The 20814-nt window shown below is 38.5% G+C and overlaps 3 protein-coding genes across 17 annotated transcripts in view; all 3 read right to left on the reverse strand.

The window, feature by feature from the left end:
- CASP5 (caspase 5) overlaps positions 1-1518 on the reverse strand; it is a 41606-nt gene extending 40088 nt beyond the window's left edge. The window contains exon 1 of the mRNA XM_024347394.3: positions 1428-1518. The gene's annotated coding sequence lies outside the window, so the exon portion shown is untranslated. The remainder of the gene's footprint in view (positions 1-1427) is intronic.
- On the reverse strand, positions 94-14177 carry CASP1 (caspase 1). 12 transcript variants are annotated; one of them, XM_009424087.5, is made up of 10 exons: positions 9699-14177; positions 8800-9066; positions 7656-7718; positions 5751-5866; positions 4914-5087; positions 4250-4484; positions 3709-3852; positions 1428-1537; positions 813-943; positions 94-186 (listed from the first exon to the last, which is right to left on the reverse strand). In XM_009424087.5, exons 1-9 carry the CDS (start codon positions 9703-9705, stop codon positions 845-847), a joined length of 1215 nt encoding a protein of 404 aa, XP_009422362.4. In that variant the 5' UTR covers positions 9706-14177; the 3' UTR covers positions 94-186; positions 813-844. The 12 variants fall into 12 exon arrangements, 10 of the variants coding, with proteins under 10 accessions (XP_009422362.4, XP_063640547.1, XP_063640549.1 ...); XM_063784477.1 differs by lacking the exon at positions 9699-14177 and adding an exon at positions 9204-9682; XM_063784479.1 differs by lacking the exon at positions 7656-7718.
- A 726-nt stretch (positions 14178-14903) lies between these two features.
- On the reverse strand, positions 14904-19963 carry CARD16 (caspase recruitment domain family member 16). 4 transcript variants are annotated; one of them, XM_003313281.5, is made up of 4 exons: positions 19893-19963; positions 18994-19260; positions 18084-18146; positions 16161-16319 (listed from the first exon to the last, which is right to left on the reverse strand). In XM_003313281.5, exons 1-3 carry the CDS (start codon positions 19897-19899, stop codon positions 18127-18129), a joined length of 294 nt encoding a protein of 97 aa, XP_003313329.1. In that variant the 5' UTR covers positions 19900-19963; the 3' UTR covers positions 16161-16319; positions 18084-18126. The 4 variants fall into 4 exon arrangements, with proteins under 4 accessions (XP_003313330.1, XP_009422368.2, XP_003313329.1 ...); XM_063784485.1 differs by having other exon boundaries at positions 19793-19938; XM_003313282.7 differs by lacking the exon at positions 18084-18146 and having other exon boundaries at positions 14904-16319.
- Between the last annotated feature and the right edge of the window lie 851 nt (positions 19964-20814).

Genomic DNA, 20814 nt, shown 5'->3' on the forward strand with positions numbered 1-20814 from the left:
GGGTCTGACAGATTAAGTCAAACACTCTAAATTCCTTAGTCACTCTAAGTTCCAGTCCCTGTTTCTTCAGTGTGGGAGAAAAATGAGGACAAGTTTTCATTTTTCTACCAGATTTATTATTTCAAAAAAGTTTATTATTCAGCAGACATAATTCCAAAAACCTTTACAGAAGGATCTCTTCACTTCCTATGAGAAAAAGAAATAATTAAAAAAAAAAAACATAGGAAAGAATTTTGTTAAAGACATGCAAGTTATAAAGTTATACCACCAATGGGAACATACACAATTTTAAAAGGAAAGACCGCATGCTATGTTTAAATATACCCTGCTGAGGCGAAGGAGAGAAACATCCAAAAGTGAGGGTTCGTAGTCTTACGGCCACTTCTAGGCCAATATCAGATGAATCTCAAAAGGGGTCTAAATGAAGAACTTTGGGAGAAGAGCAACGTGCTCTGCACTGACCAGAAGAAAGGCATTACTTCAGTATTTTCTGTATATGGCTTGATTATCCCTTATCCAAAATGCATGCTACCAGAAGTATTTCAAATTTCAGATATTTTTGTATATTGGAATTCAGCAGTATACTTACTGGTTTAGCATCCCTAATCCAAAAACCTATAATTTGAAATGTTTCAATAAACATTTCCTTTGAATATCATGTGGGCGCTCACACAGTGTTGGATTTTAGAGCATTTCAAAATTCAAATTTTTGGATTAAGGATTCTCAGCCTGTAGACCTAGAGTTCTTGACTAAAATGGACTTTCAGTACCCTTTCCTCAACCTTCCCATACTCCCGACCATACACATGTACCTGCCCACAGACATTCATAGAGTTTCCTCATTTTAATGTCCTGGGAAGAGGTAGAAACATCTTGTCAAAGTCACTCTTTCAGTGGTGGGCATCTGCGCTCTACCATCTGGCTGCTCAAATGAAAATCGAACCTAAAAGAGTAAGGAAAGTCTGTAGCCCTTTATTTTGCTGAGTTTTTTTTTCAAGAGTTTCTTGAGTTATGTCAAAAAACTACAACAAATATAGCAAAATAAGTGAGAAAAACAAAAAGTACTTCCATCTGCAACAAGTATAACTATATATGTATGTAAGCATTGAATGACCCTCCTCAGGGCATTTTAAATCTGCTCCTGGATCTAATAGCCACGAGAGACACAGGTAAATTAGAGTCCATTCATTTGTCTCTGCAGGGCAGGAGCGGGGTGAAACTAAATGATTGTTTTCTCAAGGCTGTGGGTCTTAATAGATTGGATTAGGCTCCTGGGTTTGTCCACTCTCCAAAGAACTCCAAAACTCTTTTGGAAAGAAGGGCATTATTGGAAGATAAACTTGTCTGGATCTGCTTTCTATGCTTCCAATTGCAATAGCCAAGCATTCAGGGAAGTAGAGTGAAAATAGCATCCACGAGAGTCTTACCTTGCGGAAAATTTCCTCCACATCACAGGAACAGGCATATTCTTGCATATGTTCAATGAGTCTTCCAATAAAAACAGAGCCCATTGTGGGATGTCTCCAAGAAACATTATCTATGGATAAAGCACATTTCAAATCTCAAGACTGGCTCTTGCCTGAAGAAAGAGAAGAAACCCTAGTATTTCTACTCCAGCTGAGGGATGTTTGAAATCATAAATTTAGTAGCAAATAAGGAAAAGATGGAATGGGGTAGAGGGGAGTGATTGGGATTTGGAAACGAAATATCTAAATGTGCATTCCCAAAGTGGTATTACTGACTGTGATTCAAGTTAATTATGCATTCTGCTATTTAATAGACTCAGCTAGCTATACAAGGGATGGTAATAACTCCATACACAGGAGGTATCTGAGGTCACGCAAGTGTTTGAGATAACCCAGGATATGCAATACTCAGTCTACATGGGGTAATTATATTAACAAATTCTCAATTTATGTACTTCATAAAAGATTAATCGAAATTAAATAACATTGACAGTAAGATATTTACACACAAAAAGTTAACTATAAAAATCATAAAACAGAACAAAAGTAGAAATCTAGGAGGAGTAGATAAGTAAATAAGCACATTATATTGGAGGAAAAAAGTTCTTATGAAGAAGAGAAATATTAAAGAAAAACAATATTAATTTATTACATAGTAGACACAGAAGTAATGAAGGCATAAAATTATGCAAAGGAAGTCATAAGAGAAAAGCAGCAGCAATAGCTCTGTATATAATGACAGACACATTCTTTAATGACACATTTTAGCCAGTTATAATGGTCATAAAGTATATATTGATCATAAAATTCTATTTAGAAACCCAGCTATCTCAGCTAAATGAAGCCTTTAACTGAGACTTGTTCTAGTAAAAGGAAGTAAGTGAAAGATATGGTGGAGACAGATATCTCTGCAAATGTTTTGTGAAATTAAGGAAGTAGATAATTATTTTTCTTCAGGAGATCACTATGATGTGGTTGGGATTGGCACAGCAGAATGTGGAGATAGGTTTAACATGGAAGTTATAGATAGCTGAATTGGAGTTTCTGACAGTCATCTAGAAGGTAGGAGTAAGGAAAGTGAAAGAAAAGAAAGACACATAAATCAGCCAGATTGATAATGAGAAGCCAGAGGCCTACAAAGAGCTACTTAGCGGTGAATGTCATGTGGAAGGCTGGGATCAAAGGATACTAACGAACAGTTCTGTCTAATATTAAACTCTGCTCTATGTACTCAGGCTGAAAATATATGGTGTTTTTGGGTAGTGTCATTGTTTCTGATCACTGGGAAAAAAAAATTATTGAGTTCTACATCAGGGCATGTTCAACACAATGTAGAACCAAGCTTCTTCTGAAAGAAGATATCTCATTTTAGAAAATATTTTAGAAAACTTAACTATTTGAGCAGAGGCAGGGCCTTTGGGCCAGAGGTGACCAAGAGAATGCGAGTCCTCTCAGGAAACTGCCAAAGGTGGTGAATGAAAGGATTTAAATAATTTTTATTTAAACCTTGCTTAGAAAAGTAACTGAATTAAGTTATCAGATATATACATTTTAAATAATAGCAGTTTTTTAATGTGTGCTTTATTTTGTGTCATGCCCAATATTTCAAATATATTAATTTATTAAATCCCTAGAAAAATAATATTTATATTCACATATTAGTGAGCAATTCAAGGAAAGCCCGAGGAGGAGCTAGTGGAACTGTTTTACAAAATACTAAATGTCTGGGTCAGTCAATAATAGCAAGATTCTTACTCCAAAGCATACATTTAGAAAAATTCAAATATATTCTGTCTTACACACTTCATGCTTCTAGGTAAAACCCACTTTAATTTAGGGCCCCAAAGTGCCTCGCTTGCTGTTCTACTTTTCAGAATCTTGCTCCTACTCTTCTCCTATAAATATCTGATGTCTGGGCAAATTGGACTAATGAATGATCTCAACATGGCAGAATTTTCTATGCAGAGTCAGATTCTAATGTACTACAGCACATACCGTCTTCCATTTAATTCTCTGCTATCTCTCAAAGTTCCAAAAATATTTTGAAACATAGATGAATTATTTAATTAGTAATGCATTGAACAGATATGCAAAATTGATCTCTTGGATAAAGGGAATTGTGTGTATAACTTGGAACAAAGCTTGAGTTGGTCTTGAGTTGTTAATCACCACCTCTAGTGGGTTATTGTCACTTTTTGTATTGATAGCCCCAACAAAGATGTCCTGTGTAGAAACCTGTTACCTGGTGTGGAAGAGCAGAAAGCGATAAAATCCTTCTCTATGTGGGCTTTCTTAATAGCATCATCCTCAAACTCTTCTGTAGTTGGTAAAGATAGGTTTCCAGAAACTCCTACTGAATCTTTAAACCACACCACACCAGGGCTGTCTGGAAAGACACAATTTGATTTGTTACTACTACCAATGGCTGAGAAGATGTTTTCCTCCTAGCCTCTGTTCAATGATATTTATTAATGTGTTTGCTCTATCATTAATTCACATGCAAATACACACATGCATTTCAGTTACAATCTTTTCAACAATGTTTATCTTTTCTAACCATCAAACAAATTGTAAAAATTTCCAAATATCAAAATCTCAAGCTTAAATATGGAATAAATATCTACCAACCAGCCATTCAATTCACAGAAGCTGCATTCTTGAATACTGACAGTACGTGTTCTTTGACATTAAAAGACAAACCAAAAGAAACCAAAAATTCTTGGATGCATACAGAGTAGGATAGTATTTGATTGTCTGGTGTTCTCAAAGGCATCAGCACTCACCACCACGGCAGGCCTGGATGATGATCACCTTCGGTTTGTCCTTCAGACTTGGGCAGTTCTTGGTATTCAACATGTTAAAGATTGCATTGAGTTGTAACACATCTGGGACTTGCTCAGAGTATTTCTTCCCACAAATGCCTTCCCGAATACCATGAGACATGAACACCAGGAACGTGCTGTCAGAGGTCTTGTGCTCTGGGCGGTGTGCAAATGCCTTCAGCTCTGTAGTCATGTCCTGAAAGAGACCATATCACTGATTTTCGACTATGTAATTAACTATCATGGTACCTTGCAAAGTCAATAAATAAATACTTAAGGAGTTTCTTAAGGAATTCCATGACAAACAACGGGGTGCCAAAAAAAATTTAGTCTTAGTTTCAAGAAAGGTGAAGGAAAGTGTTATAGGAAGTCATCCAGAGTTATCTTGTAGAGAGACGGTGGCATTACTGAGTCAATAAAACATTTCCCAATTCAGTTATACCAGGCTTGTGCTGAATGACTCTTATGTTACAAAGGACCATGTAGTATCCAGCAGTCTCTCATGACAAGTTTGTATTTTAGATTATCAAGAGATTACATTTCTTGGTCTTACAACCAAGCTTTCTAATATTATTTAGTTATACGAAGGGCATAACCATTGTTTCTGTTGTATAATAGAACTTACCGAAGCGGTGAGATTTTTTTTCACATCTACGCTGTACCCCAGATTTTGTAGCAGCATTGTCATGCCTGTGATGTCAACCTCAGCTCCAGTTCTTCTAGGAATAGTGTCAAATTCTTCATTGCAGATAATGAGAGCAAGGCGTGTGCGGCTTGACTTGTCCATTATTGGATAAATCTGTAGGAAATGCAATTTGAATGAACAGCCTTGTTCTTTCCAATTAAATATTTCCCTTGCTGGTTTATGACAGCTTCCCCTTCCTTAGTCCTATCAAGATGCCAAACCCCATGAACCATACATTGGAAAGGGGGAACAGAATTGAATGCTGCTTCAAGAGTATGCATGGACATTGCAAATGCCCAGGTGGCAGCTGAGCTTCTGACTTCATTGTTCTTGATAGGTAGGATTTTGAAAGATGCACAAGCTTTGAAGCAAAAATGACTGAATTCTAAAACTGATTGTTCCAATTTCTGATTGTTTTTCTTTGGGAAAAATATTTAACAATCCCCTGTCTCAGCTTCTTGATCTCTAAAATGGGTTGTGTTTAAGGTTAAAAATTATGTATTATCATGTGCAAAATGCTTAGAACAATGCCCATTCTTAATAAGCATTCAATAGCTGTCATTACTGATGTTATTTACCGAGGAAGTGGATCCAATTTGGACCTCTTTCTATAAACCTGGGATTCTAGGATATAGAAATCCTTTATGTAAGGGGAGCAGAAGTATGATTCTCTAGAACTGCTTAATGAAGTTGACTCTAAGAATAAGCCACTGCATTTCAGAACTGCCTGAAGTGTTTCTTTCACCCCACTCTATCCTTGTGTTCTGAGCATGGCACCTCTGCCGACTTTTCTTTCCATATCCTTTGCGCTTCTTCTAGGGAGCAAAGCTTGACATTCCCTTCTGAGCCTGAGGATGTGGGCATAGCTGGGTTGTCCTGCACTGCCTGAGGAGCTGCAAGAGACAAAGAACATCATGAACAGTGGCATCTCTGTTTGTTCCGCTTTGTGTTTGTTACAGCCTCACCTATGGATGATGCCACAGAAGAGGAAATGCACTCTGAGGGCGACAGTCCTGATCTACATCATTAACACAGCTGAGTGAGTTTGCTCCTAATGGAGCACATTTCAAGCAAGAGATTTCCAGGTATGCATTACAAGTATCTTCTTTCATATTTCAGGATCAGCCTTTCTACAAGCATTTTAGATACTAACATAGAAAGGGAAAATTTAAAGTCTATGCCTGATAAAACACTCAGAAAACAAACAATGTGTGAGATAAAATAGTTAAGAATATAAACTTTTTTCAAAATATTCAAACCCTAGGATAAAATTTAATGGGATCAGGTCTTAATTTAATCTACTAAAATATTTTTTAAAGTACATGTTTATCTTTTTATTTATTTACTTAATATACATGGTAGTAAGCACTAGGAATATTTTTTAATGAATCTTTGTCCTGTCCTTCAGGATCTCTTCCTTCTATGTATACATATGAAAGGACATGAATATTGAATATATGAAGTAGAATGAAGATATAATGATAAATGCTAAAATCAAGGTACACACTAGATGGATTTATAGCACTAAACATTCATTGCACAGACACTTGAGGAAATGTTTTCACAGAGTTTATGTGAGAAAATCCTTGAGCCTTTTATTTCATCACAGGTTCAACACAATCCAACAATGTGATGTCCTTGTTAAAGAAATTAATGTAACCTTTGTTTTAAAATAGAAATAAGTTTTCTAGATGTGTGGAGGATCTTTTAGAAGCTATTAAGGCAAAAAATAATATTTAATTTTAAAAACAAATTTGAAAAATGGTTATACAATCAGTTAGATAAACAAAGGCAGCATGAAATGTGCTGATGTGGAGAAGAACTAATTAGAATAGATATATTGGAAAAAATTATAGAATAATCATTTGTTGGATAAAATGTTGGATTTCTTCATAAAGAAGTGTGAAAACAATAGAAAAAAACTAGAAGTAGTTAGGTTATTTTTGAGCTATTTTTTCATAGTAGAGAATACAGTATTTCTTTATATATTGAATATCCCATGCTGTGAAACATTTAAGAAAATATTCATGATACCCAACCTTAATAAATTCAGTAGAGTAATATCTGAACTTGATAAATAATTTGCATTCCTAGCCTCTACATTGCTTTCAGATATAAGTTTATTTTAAGAGTGCACTATGGGAATAGGAGTTCTTTAATAAAATAATAGAAGTAGAAAATAGAGAGACGGTTCCAAATTTGAGAAAAGCCTGCATAAAACTTGGCCATGGGTTGAATGTTAGAGGTGCATGAGAAGGAAGGGTCCCATATGAGTTTCAAGTTCCTGGTTTGAACAACTGGTGATGGTGGCACCAATAACCAAGTTACACAAAACCGGAAGAGAAGCAGGGTGTGGAAGTATGGCATTTTCAGCTCTGGGAAAGTTTAGAATAAGGTGTCTCTGGGAGATGGGAGTGAATATTTCAGTAGGCTTAAATAATGAAGTTTGGTACTTATTTGGGTAATCAGGATTTGAGACACAGATTCAGAATTTTTAATATAAATGTGGATAATGAAGCTGTGGAAACAGTTTCTACAAAAGCAGAATAGATTACAAAAAGAAAATTGTATGACCAATCTATGAGAATTCTCCATAGCCCATTTACCCACGTTTGATCCTACAAAATTAATGTCAAGGAAGATGTGGGTCAAAGAATGCTCTTCCTTTAAAAACAGCATTACCTGGAAAGGAAGAAAGTACTCCTTGAGAGTCTTGCATATTAAGGTAATTTCCAGATGTTTGATCTATGAAAAGATAAAGGGTATTGAAGTAGTCACTTATCATCTCTGGAAAACTTTACCCCAATCTGTAAAACACTCCCCACTAAAAATTTCTCCCATAACACTGACTGACTGACTGACATTAAATAATGTTCAAGATGTTCTTTAATTTAGAGAGTGGTGGGAGGTAGAAAATGAAAGAGGCATTGGTAGAAAAATACGTGTTTATTACACATAGATGAAAACAGAAACATCTGCAATGTCTGCTTAGACAGGCATAAGCTTTCCCTAACCCTTAGAACAGAAGGCTTTTGCTTTCAAAGAACATCTCCCTCTGAAGTGGCTTTAGGAAGTGCCACAGACATCAATGACTGGGAATCCACCAGAACTCTCATCCTCACCACGTGATAGGTCCAAGTGGTCATGAGATTTGGCCAGCTCAGTTCCTGAGCCCTGTATTGGGCCTGAGGAGGGTTGCAAGTGGAGGATTTCCAGGCCTCACAGCATGATCCACAGCCTGGTAACAGGCAACCGGGTGATCGTACTCAAAGAAAGTACAAGGAGGCAACTGGAGGAATGAGCCCATTAGAAATCTTCACTTTTCTATACGTTCAATGTGTTCTCTGAGTGTATCGCCATCATTGAAATATATTTTATTCTTTTGGGAGGGTAAAATTTTGGAGAAAATTTATAAAAAGTATTTGATTATAAACCTTAAAGCTTCATGTGACTTTACAACTACATAAGTGCCTACAGACCCCTTGCACTCAGCAAAAATAAATCCACAGGTAAATATTTTGCCTTGCCAGGAACACTGGAAAACACAGCATGAAGCTTTTCAGGTGGTTCTCAAGAGCTTCAGTAAAGGAGCTACCACATACTCAGAACAGGAAATGAGCTTTAATCAGAAGAGTGCCACTGAGGATGAAGGAAAAGAATCAAAGGAGAGTCAAGGGACATGCAATAGGGACCCTGCTACAGAAATATGGCCCTGAAGCCAGAAATAAGAACGTTTTCTTCAAAGTAACATGACTAGTAAAGAAATCAAATGTTAGGCACGAAGACAGGCCCTAGGTGAACTTGAGTGTGAGTCACTGACCCTTACCTGCTGAGAGTCCCAGCGTCCCTGCCAGGTAATTGTCTTCTTCACAAATGTATGTGATGCAAATTTGGCATGCCTGTGCCCCTTTCGGAATAACGGAGTCAATCAAAGCTCGAGTCTTATCCATAGCTGTAGCATTTTCACGTTTTACTTTCTCCATCTCTTCCTGGTTCAGCACCCTTGTCTGTAGTAATTCATCCAGTAAGCCATTTATTGTACCTTCACCCATGGAACGGATAAACAGCTTTCTCTTCTCCTTCAGGACCTTGTCTGTTTGGAGCACAAGGATTTCTCACATCATGAAAACAGCCTCATATTCCTCTCATGTAATCAACAGAAAGTGACCTCATTTAGATTTCATCAGTGAAATGTCCCCCTCCTCACAGTTGGGTAATCCCTCTTCTTACTGTATCGCTGTCCTACTTGTTTCCCTCAATAGTCTCCATACATGTGCATGGAGTGGCCTGAAGACTGAGTTTACCATTTCCACATCAGTCCCTGGAAAGCAGAGATCATCCTCTTATGTTGCATGTTTATTTAACTCTGATTAATAAAGTAATGAAGCAGAAATAGCCCATTTCATTTAGGAACCACTGCTGCTAGTACTCCTCCTGTGCCAATTCTGTACCCTCTGTCAGACTTTCCACATGTAAGTAAGAGTTTAATTAAGATTGCAAAATGACATCAGGCTTCCCCTAAAGCCTTAGTTCCTTTCTGGGCTTGCCTTTCCTTTCTAAAGTCTGCAAGAATCTTCTAGTTCCTTCTCTCCTCCCTCTCCCCCCTTTTCCTTGCTTCTACTCAAGTAAACTTCCACAGATGCTAATTATGGCTTCCAGAAGAGCGAGCCCCTTCCAAAACTCTTTCTTCCCAGGGACCTGTTCTTGGAACAGTAAAAGACTTACCAGCCATGGCTTTTCTCTCCTACCTTCTTGTGTGACTGAAACTGAAAGTATGCTTCGCCTTCCTTTTTGGCAGGGCCTGTACACGTATTGGGAAATACTCACTGTGCATGCATATGCATGTCTTTATTTTTCTTCCCATTAAAGAATCAGAACTGTAGCCTGCATCAGGTAGTGTATCCATGGGAAATTTTCTTCACCAGCCCTTGGATAGATCAGGGTAGGAGGGGAATGGGGCTTGGAGAGTAAGACAGGATTGAAAAAGTATGTGTACAATTAAATTCACACAGTGAAGAGTTTCTCAATCATTAGAAAGCTTGACGGAGAAAAGTAACACAACCTTCGGAGTATGTGAACCACTGTTCCCCTGACCCCACCTCATAGCTCTTGGGAAAGTTGTGGGTAATGTATGTCCCTGGGAAACATTTTTGCTTTAAGAAATAGAAACATTTTTCACCAGAATTAAAGCTTTTCTTATTTAATGTCCTTCTTTTCACCTTGCTTTTTTCTTTCTTTTTTTTTTTTTTTTTTTTTTTCGGATACACGGTATCATTCTGTCGTGCAGGCCGGAATGCAGTTATTTGACCTTGGCTCACTGCAGCCTCCACTTCCCAGGCTCAAATGATTCTTCCAACTCAGCCTCCCGAGTAGCTGCAATTACTGGCACATGCCACCATGGCCAGCTAATATTTGTATCTCTTGTAAAGACAGGGTCTCCTTGTGTTTCCTAGGCTTGTCTTTAGCTCCCAGGCTCAAGCAATGTGCCCACCTTGGTCTCCCAAATTGCTAGGATTACAGGCATGAGCCACCCACCCATCCTGGAGGGTTTATTTTTGAGGGAAATTGTATTGTAGAGGCCCAGAGCATAGGCTCTGGAATGAGAATGTTGAACTTAGCATTTTAAACTTCCCTTCCTTGGCAAGATAATGAACTTCCCTATGCATTGGTTCCTCTGTATGTGAAATAATTTTATTAACAGTATGTACCTACACAGTTTTGAGCATTAAGTGAGAGAAAATGTGGAAAATGCATGGAACATAGCCTGGCAAATGGTAAGCAAATAATGAGTGATATTACTATAATTAATACAAATGTTTAAGGTTAGAAAAATAATCAAGGATGATTATTTGCAGATTATCTAGCTAAGTTTATCTTTTGTTAGAATCCTCAAGCAGTGCATCTAGTCATTCATTTAGCAAACATATATGGACGACGTTGCTCTAGGTGCCAGAGGTTCAGTCAAAACATATCATGGTCCTTTCCCCTTTGGTCTCACATTCAAGAGGGAAAGAAAAACATGAAGGCTGGTGATATGGTCTGTCTCTGTTTCCCTACTCAAATCTCACCATGAATTGTAATAATCCTCATGTGTTATGGGAGGTATCTGGTGGGATGTAATTGAATCATGGGTGCTGTTTTTTTTTCCATGCTGTTCTCCTGATAATGAATGTCTCATGAGATCCGATGGTTTTATAAAAGGGAATTCCTCTGCTCATACCCTCTTGCCTGCACCCATGTAAGACGTGTCCTTGCTCCTCTTTTGCCTTTTGCCATGATTCTGAGGCCTCCCCAGCCATGTGGAACTGTGAGTCTATTAAATCTCTTTTTTGTTCTATATAATTACCCAGCCTTGAGTATGTCTTTATTAGCAGTGTGAGAAATGACTAATGCAGTAAATTTATACTGAGTAATGGAGTGCTGCTGTAAAGATCTCCAAAAATGTGGAAGCGATGTTGGAACTGGGTAAAATGCAGAGGTTGGAACAGTTCTTAGGGCTCAGAGAAAGATAGGAAAATAGAATCTGGAACTTTCTAGAGACTTGTTGAATGGCTTTGACTAAATGCTGCTCATCTCGAATGAAGATAGGAACTTGTTGGGAAGTGGAATAAAAATGACTGTTGCTGTGTTTTAGTGAAGAGATTGGTGGCATCTTGCCCCTGCCCTAGAGATCTGTGGAACTTTGAACTTGAGAGAGATGATTTAGGGCATCTGGCAGAAGAAATTTCTAAGTAGCAAAGCATTCCAGAAGTGATTTGAGTGCTGTTAAAAGCATTCATTTTTATGTATTTGCAAAGATATGGTTTGGAATTGGAACTTATGTTTAAAAGGGAAGCAGAGCATAAAAGTTTGAAACATTCGCAGCCAGATGATGTGCTAGGAAAGCAAAACCCACTTTCTGAGGAGAAATTCAAGCCAACTGTAGAAATTTGCAGAAGTAACGAGGAGGCAAATGTTAATCTCTAAGACATTAATCTCCAAGACAATGGGGAATATGTCTCCAGAGTATGTCAGAGACCTTCCAGGCAGCCCCTCCTATCACAGGACTGGAGACCTAAGAGGGAAAAAAATGTTTTCATGGGGTAAGCACAGGGCCCTTCTGCTGTATGCAGCGTAAAGACTTAGTGCCCTTCTTCCCGGGCCACTGAAGCCATGGCTAAAAGGGGCCAAGAAATAGCTCGGGCTGTGACTTCAAAGGGTGCAAGCCCCAAGCCTTGGCAGCTTCCATGTGGTGTGGAGCCTGTAGGGGCACAGAAGTCAAGAATTGAGGTTTGGGAACCTCTGCCTAGATTTCAGAGGATGTATGGAAATGCTTGGATGTCCAGGCAGAAGTTTGCTGCAGGGGTGGGACCCTCATGAAGAACTTCTACTAGGGCAATGCAGAAGGGAAATGTGGGGTGTGAGCTCCCACACAGAGTCCTCACTGGGGCACTGCCTAGTGGAGCCATGAGTAAAGGGCCACCATCCTCCAGATCCTAAAATGGTAGATCCACCAACAGCTTGCGCCATGCACCTGGAATAGTCAGGCACTCAATGCCAACCCATGAAAGCAGCTAGGAGGGATGCTGTACACTGCAAAGCCACAAGGGTGGAGCTGCCCAAGGCCATGGGACCCCGACTCTTGCATCAGCATGACCGAGATATGAGACATGGAGTCAAAGATCATTTTGAAGCTTTAAGATTTGGCTGCCCTACTGGATATTGGCCTCACTTGGGGAATGTAGCCCCTTCCTTTGGCCAATTTCTCCCATTTGGAATGGGTGTATTTACCCAATGCCTGTATCCCCATTGTATCTAGGAAGTAACTAACTTGCTTTTGATTTTACAGGCTCATAGGTGGAAGGGACTTGCCTTGTCTTAGAGAAGACTTTGGACTTGGACTTTTGGGTTAATGCTGGAATGAGCGAAGACTTTGAGGAACAGTTGGAAGGCAGGATTGGTTTTGAAATGTGAGCACATGACATTTAGGAGAGGCCAGGGGCAGAATGACAGAGTTTGGCTCTGTGTCCCCACCAAAACCTCACCTTAAATTGTAATAATCCCCTGGTGTCATGGGAGGCACCTGGTGGGAGGTAATTGAATCATGGAGGTGGGTTTTTCCCATGTTGTTCTCATGATAGTGAAAAAGTCTCATGAGATCTGATGGCTTCATAAAGGGGAGTTCCCCTGCACATGCCTTTTTGTCTGCTTCCATGGAAGATGTGTCCTTGCTCCTCCTTTGCCTTCCACCATGATTGTGAGGCCTCCCAAGCCATGTGGAACTATGAGCCCATTAAACCTCTTTTTTTCTTTATAAAGTACCCAGTCTTGGGTATGTCTTTGTTAGCAGCATGAGGACAGACTAATACACCTGGTATGTAATATGTAACCGGAATATTCAGACTGTTCAAATGTAGCAAGTGATGAGAATGATAAAAAAAAAATTGGCAAAGTAGGAGACAAAATATTGCAGGACTCATGAACTTTAGACAGAGGAGCCAGGGAAGGCCAGAAAAGGTCTCTGCCTTTGCAATCACATGTTCAATTGCTTATCCCAGAAACAAACTCAATGTGGCTAATTTATTTTATAAATCTATTTGATGAAAGGTGGGCTAATTGCAAAATGCAAACGGTATGTTACGTTTATCAAATTCTTTACCAAAAATTCTCCTGATTTGTTACCTTAATATTTTTGGAGATTAAAGACCCAGAGTTAGAAAAACATCCACCTTTTGACATGTGGGCTACCAGTTTTATTTCCTGTGCTCTAGGTGAAGGGTTAAATGTGTTCGGGTTTGACTAGAACTCACTGTGTAGGAGGACATAGTTTTTTATTTTTATTTTTTATTTTTTGACAGAGTCTCACACTGTAACCCCACTGGAGTGCAATGGCGCCATCTCCGCCTCCCGGGTTCATGTGATTCTCCTGCCTCAGCCTCCCAAGTAGCTGGAATTACAGGCACCACCACACCTGGCTAATTTTTTGTATTTTTACTAGAGATGGGGTTTCACTATGTTCACCAGACTGGTCTCAAACTCCTGACCTCGTAATCTGCCCACCTCGGCCTCCCAAAGTGCTGGGATTATAGATGTGAGCCACCATGCCCAACCTCTCATGGTGTTTTATCTTTACTTTGCCAATGACTTAATCCGATGGCAGCACAAACTTGTGCTCCTTGCCACTGGGAGGATTTGTAGCATGGAAGAAAGCAGAAATTGCCTGTGTATTACTTATCTTCCCATCATTTACTTTTAAATGATTCATTTTTTTCTATTAACTAAAGTATTTCACATGAGGGTTTCCCCCGCAGCCAGAGCCATGAACCACTGAGTTGAAGCATGTCAGAGTGACATCCCAGAAACAGAAGCCATGACTAGACCATATATCTGGGAATGTAGAACCATAAGCCTTGAGTCTCATGTCATGGAAAGCTAAACACTGAGCCACTAGATTGCAAGGGCCCACTGTTTCCTCAAAAATGAAGATGTCAAAAACTGGAAACAAATCAATATCCAATTCCGGAGCATAAAATAACAATTTGTGCTATACATGTACACTGAAATGCTATTCAGTCATGAAAGGGAAAAATTACTAATATATGCAATAACATGGATGAAAAAAATATGTTTCAATTATGAGTGAAAGAAGCCATATAGGAAGGAACACATACCCTGTGATTCCAATTACATAAAGTTCTAGATTAGGGAAAACTAACGTACAGTGATAGAAATTCGATGACTACTTATCTGAGGAGGAAGTGGAATGAGATTGATAACAATGGGCATGACAAAACTTTCTGGGGTGACAAAATCGGTTTGTCTATTCAGTGGGATGTTATTATACTAGAATAGCCATGTATCATTAATTATCAAATTGTATTCTTAAAAGGAGTACATTTTCTTTGACGTACATTATACAAAAATAACATTAAAATTTTGAAGCGAAAATGGTCAGTGGTTGTAATAATATATATTTTTTTGTTGATTTCTGGCTGGACACATTCCACAAATTTGTAAAAATTTTGGTAAGAGGAAGTTGTTCTTATAGTGACTGAGTTGTAATTACCAACCACCCAAGTTGGATGGGGAATTGTAGACAGAGTGGATATAATTTATGGGAACCAAATTGTTGACTTAAATGTGTACTTGGAAAATAGAATTACAAAGGTAAAATCATCTCAAAATGAATGAATGTAACAATTCTATTATAAGTAATATTTTAAATGTGCATAATGTTATAAAATCCTGTCAGTGTGAAGTCTGGGAAACAATATCATTTTAAATGACAGAGTAGGTACTATAAAAATCTCTGACATAGAAGGCAGAAAATTCTGTGCTTGGGTTTTGGCCATCCCATTTCCAAGCCTTAGAAGTTCATGGACCCTTTCAGTTTATCCAACTCTTCTTAGTTATATTTTTGGACTATCAGCACATTTTGTGTAATACAACTTAGAGCACTAATCAACTATTACATGTTATTTTATTTTTTCTTTGTCTAAAAGCCTCTTTCTTTCTGCCCGGCTTATCAGTGTGGACTTTGGCGTCTAATAGCCCTAGGGTCAACTTCTATTTATGAGCTGTAGATCTTAACCAAGTTATTTAACATCTCCCATCCTCCGTGTTCTCATGTATAGGAGGGGCCTCATTATCATTCTTACCTTCTAAGATGCAATGCCTGGTGTAGAGAGCATGCCACTATACCTCTCATTTATAGTAGTCATAAGCTATAGCCCAGAAGCAAGGTAATGTTAAAATGCACTTTTTGGTAAAGTGCTTCTAAATTATTCATATGCTTCATTTCAATATGTTAAATAAATATTAATTTCATTTTATGAATAGGAACAACAGGTAAAAAACTGACTCCAATTCTTGGTAAACACAAGTTGGAGAATTGGGTGAGAAGCGAGAGTCCACTTCAATACTTGTTCAATGTGATGTGCTTTTTTCCAACTGGGCACTACACTGGAAAATCTGGGTTATACAAGCAGACAAAATGGCTTGTTTTTGTCAGTGGGAAATAAATTCTAAGAGACAGACTGGGTGAAGACTAAGATAATTTATGAGTTCCAGTTTGCAACTCTTTACCTAAACCTGGGATTCTAGGATATAGAGTTCCTTTATGCAAGGGGAGCAGAAGTATGATCCTCCAGAACCGCTCAATAAAATTGGTTCTAAGAAAAAGCCACTGCATTTCAAAACTGCCTGAAGTATATCTTTCACTCCACTTTATTATTGTATTCTGAACATGGCACCTCTGCAACTTTTGTTTCCATATCCTTTGAGCGTCTTCTAGAAAGCAAAGCTTGATTCTGCCTTCTGGGCTTGAGGATGTGGGCATAGCTGGGTTGTCCTGCACTGCCTGAGGAGCTGCAAGAGACAAGGAATATCATGAACAGTGGTATCCCTCTTTGTTCTTATAGCCTCACCTATGGAGGAAGCTACAAAAGAGGAAATACATTCCTAGAGGACAATACTAATCTAGTCATTAACATAGTTGAGTGCGTTTGCTGCTAAAGGAGCACATTTCAAGCCAGAGATTTCTAGGTATGCATTACAGGGAGGATCTACTTTCATATTTGAGCATAAGTATTTCTACAAGCATCTTAGATAAAAACAGAGAGGAAGCTTTTCAAGGCCATGCATGATAAAACACTCAGGAAACAGTCAATGAGTGATATAAAATAGTTAAAATATGATTTGTTTTCAAAGGATTCAAACCCTAGGATAAAATTTAATGGGAGCAGGTCTTAATTAACACTAGTTAATTTTTAAAATATGTGTTTATCCTTTTGTTTATTTACCTAATAGACATGGTAGTAAACACTGGGAATATTTTTTTAATGATCCCTTTTCCTGTCCTTCAGCATCTCCTCCTACAATGTATACATATGGGAGGACAAGAATATTGAATACGTAAACTAGAATAAATATAAAATAGAATGATGAATGCTAAAATCATGGTGTGCTCTAGATGGATTCATAGCACTAAACATTGCTTTCACAAACATATGAGGAAATGTTTTCACAGAGTTTGTGTGAGAAAATCTTTGAGGCTTTTATTTCATCACAAGATCAACACAATCTGACAATGTGATGCACTTGTTAAAGAAATTAATGTGATGTTTATTTCAAGATAGAACTGAGTTTTCTAGATATCCAGAGGATCTCTTAGAAACTATTAAGGCAAAATAATAATATTTAATTTTGCAAACAAATTTGAAAAACTGCTATACAATCAGATAAACAAAGGCAGCATGAAGTGTGTTGACATGGAGAAGAACTAATTAGAATGATTATATTGGAGAAAACTATAAAATAATAATTTAGTAGAAGAAATGTTTGGTTTCTTTGTAAGGATTTGTGAAAGCAATAGAAAAAAACTAAAGAAAAGCATTTGAGTTATTTTTGAGAATACAGTATTTGGTTATATAGTGAGTATCCCATGCTGTGAAACATTTAAGAAAATATTCATGAGGTAATCATCCTTAATAATTTCAGTAGAGTAATATCTGAACTTGATAAAAACATGCATTTCTAGCCTCTAAATTGCTTTCAAATATAAATTTCTTTTATTTTAAGGGGGGCACTTAAGGAATAAGAGTTCTTTAATAAAATAATAGAAGTAAGAATGAACAGACATTTCCAAATTTGAGAGAAGAATGCATAAAACTTGGCCATGGCTTGAATATTGGAGGTGCATGAGAGGAAAGGGGCCAAGATGAGTTTCAAGTTCCTGGATTGAACAACTGGTGATGGTGGCATCAAAAACCAAGTTACACAAAACTGGAAGAGAAGCAGGGTGGGGAAGAATGGCATGTTCAGCTCTGAAACTGTTTAGATAAAGCTGTCTCTGGAAGATGTGAGGGAATATTTCAGTAGTCTTAAATGATGAAGTTTGGTACTTATTTGGGTAATCAGAATTTGAGATACAAATTCAGATTTTGTTAGTATAAATAGGAGTAGTAAAGCTTTGGGAACAGTTTCTGCAAAAACAGAATAGATTAAAAAAGAAAATTATATGATCAGTCTATGGGAATTCTCCATAGCCCCTTCAAGCAGAGCTCATTCCACTAAATTAATGTTAAGGAAGATGGGGTTCAAAGAATGCTCTTCATTGAAAAACAACATTACCTGGGAAGGAAGAAAACAGTAATTGGGAGTCTTGTGTACTAAGCTAATTTCCAGGTATCGGACCTATAAAAAGATGAAGAACATTGAAATAGCCACTTATCATCTCTGGAAAACTTTACAGCAATGCATAAGCCACTCCTCACTGCAAATTCCTCCCACAACCCTGACTAAATGACAATAAATAATGTTCAAGTGCACCAAAACTCCCATCCTCACCATGTTGTAGGTTCAAGGAATTATAAGAATGGGCAAACTCATTTCCTGAGCACTGTATCAGGCCCTAGGAGGGCTGCAGATGGTGGAAGTCCAGGCCTCCCAGTATGATCTGCAGCTTGGCAACAGACAAGTGGATCTTACTCAAAAGAAAATGCATGGGGGTAACAGGAGGAAAGAGCCCTGTTGAAATCTTTACTTTTCTGTAATCATTGAATGTATTTCCTGAATGTATCATCATCACTTAAATGTACTTTATTCTTCTCAGAGGGCAAAAGTTTGAAAAGAATTTATAAAAAGTGTTTGAATACAGACCCTAAAGCTCATGTCAAACAACTACATAAGTGCTTAGGGACATCCTGGACACAAAATAATAAATCAATCAATAAATATTGTGCCTTGCCAGGAACACTGGAACATATTGTATGAAGCTTTTTAGATAGTTCTCATGACCTTAAGGAAATTAGCTACCATGTACTCAGAACAGAAAATGATGTTTAATCAGAAGAGGGCCACTGAGGATGAAGGAACACAAAAAAGAGTCAAGGGACATGCAATAGGGCCCCTGCTACAGAAATATGGCCCAAAGGCAAAGATAAGAAGATATTCTGCAGATTAATATGACTAGTAAAGAAATCAAATGTTAGGCATGAAGACAGGCCCTAGGTGAACTTGAGTGTGAGTCACTGACCCTTACCTGCTGAGAGTCCCAGCGTCCGGGCCAGGTAACTGTCTTCTTCACAAATGTATGTGATGCAAATTTGGCATGCCTGTGCCCCTTTCGGAATAACGGAGTCAATCAAAGCTCGGGTCTTATCCATAACTGTAGCATTTTCACATTTTACTTTCTCCATCTCTTCCTGGTTCAGCACCCTTGTCTGTAATAATTCATCCAGTAAGCCATTTATTGTACCTTCACCCATGGAATGGATAAACAGCTTTCTCTTCTCCTTCAGGACCTTGTCTGTTTGGAGCACAAGGATTTCTCACATCATGAAAACAGCCTCATATTCCTCTCACGTAATCAACAGAAAGTGACCTCATTTAGATTTCATCAGTGAAATGTCCCCCTCCTCACAGTTGGGTAATCCCTCTTCTTACTGTATTGCTGTCCTACTTGTTTCCCTCAGTAGTCCCCATATATGTGCATGGAGTGACCTGAAGACTGAGTTTACCATTTCCACATTAGTCCCTGGAAAGCAGAGATCATCCTCTTGTGTCCCATGTTTATTTAACTCTGATTAATAAAGTAATGAAGCAGAAATAGCCCATTTCATTTAGGAACCACTGCTGCTAGTACTCCTCCTGTGCCAATTCTGTACCCTCTGTCAGACTTACGACAGGTAAGTAAGGGTTTAATTAAGATTGCAAAATGACAGCAGGCTACCCCTAAAGTCTCAGTTCCTTTCTGGGCTTGCCTTTTCTTTCTAAAGGCTGCAAAAATCTTCTAGTTCCTTCTCTCCTCCCACTCCTCCCTCTCCCTCACTTCTGCTCACCTAAACTTCCACAGATACTAATTATGGCTTCCAGAAGAGCCAGCCCTTTCCACAACTCTTTCTTCCCAGGGACCTGTTCTTGGAACAGTAAAAGACTCACCGGCCATGGCTTTTCTCTCCTACCCTTCTTGTGTGGGCTGAAACTGAAAGTATGCTTCGCCTTCCTTTTTGGCAGGGCGTGTACACATATTGGGAAACACCCACTGCACATGCATATGCATATCTTTATTTTTCTTCCCAGAGAAAGAATCAGAACTGTAGCCTGCATCAGAGAGTGTATCCAAGGGAATTCTTTTTTCACCAGCCCTTGGAGGGGAATGGGGCTTAGAGAATAAGACAGGATTGAGAAAGTATGTGTACAGTTAAATTCACACAGTGAAGAGTTTCCCATTCATTCGAAAACTTGACCGAAAAAATTAACACAACCTTTGGAGAATGTGAACCACTGTTCCCTTGACCCCACCTCACAGCTTTGGGGAAAGTTTGTGGGAAATATATGTCCCTGTGAAGCAATTTTGCTTTAAGAAATGTAAACATTTTTCACCAATATTAAAGCTTTTCTTATTTAATGTTCTTCCTTTCCTGATGGCTTTTTTGTTTTGTTTTGTTTTCTGATACATGATGTCACTCTGTTGCCCAGGTTGGAGTGCAGTGGCATGACCACGGCTCACTGCAGCCTCCACTTCCCTAGGCTGAGATGATTCTCCCACTTCAGTTTCCTGAGTAGTTAAAATTACAGGCAAGCCCCATCAGGGCTGGTTAATTTTTGTATTTTTTGTTGAGACGGGCTCTCCCTATGTTTCCTTGGCTGATTTTGAATTCCAGCGCTCAAGCGATCCGCCCATCTTGGCCTCCCAAAGAGCTGGGATTACAGGCATGAGCCATGAGCCACTCACTCATCTTGGATGGCTTTCTTTTAAGGAACATTGCATCACAGAGGCCCAAAGCATAGACTCTGAACTCAGAATGTTGAACCTAGCATGTTAAACTCACCTTCCTGGGCAAGATACTGAACTTCTTTA

The sequence above is a fragment of the Pan troglodytes genome, chromosome 9 (assembly GCF_028858775.2).
Source record: "Pan troglodytes isolate AG18354 chromosome 9, NHGRI_mPanTro3-v2.0_pri, whole genome shotgun sequence".
Lineage (NCBI taxonomy): Eukaryota > Metazoa > Chordata > Mammalia > Primates > Hominidae > Pan > Pan troglodytes.

Bases quoted from the DNA above. Each gene is read 5' to 3' on its own strand.
- CASP1 (XM_016921888.4), bottom strand. The intron at 7,719-8,799 runs GTAAGGGTCAGT...ATCTTTTCATAG, and splicing joins GACGCTGGGACTCTCAGCAG to ATCAAACATCTGGAAATTAC. The intron at 5,088-5,750 runs GTGCCATGCTCA...CATTTCCTACAG, and splicing joins GGAAAGAAAAGTCGGCAGAG to ATTTATCCAATAATGGACAA.
- CARD16 (XM_003313282.7), bottom strand. The intron at 16,320-18,993 runs GTAAGGGTCAGT...TGTCTCTTGCAG, and splicing joins GACGCTGGGACTCTCAGCAG to CTCCTCAGGCAGTGCAGGAC.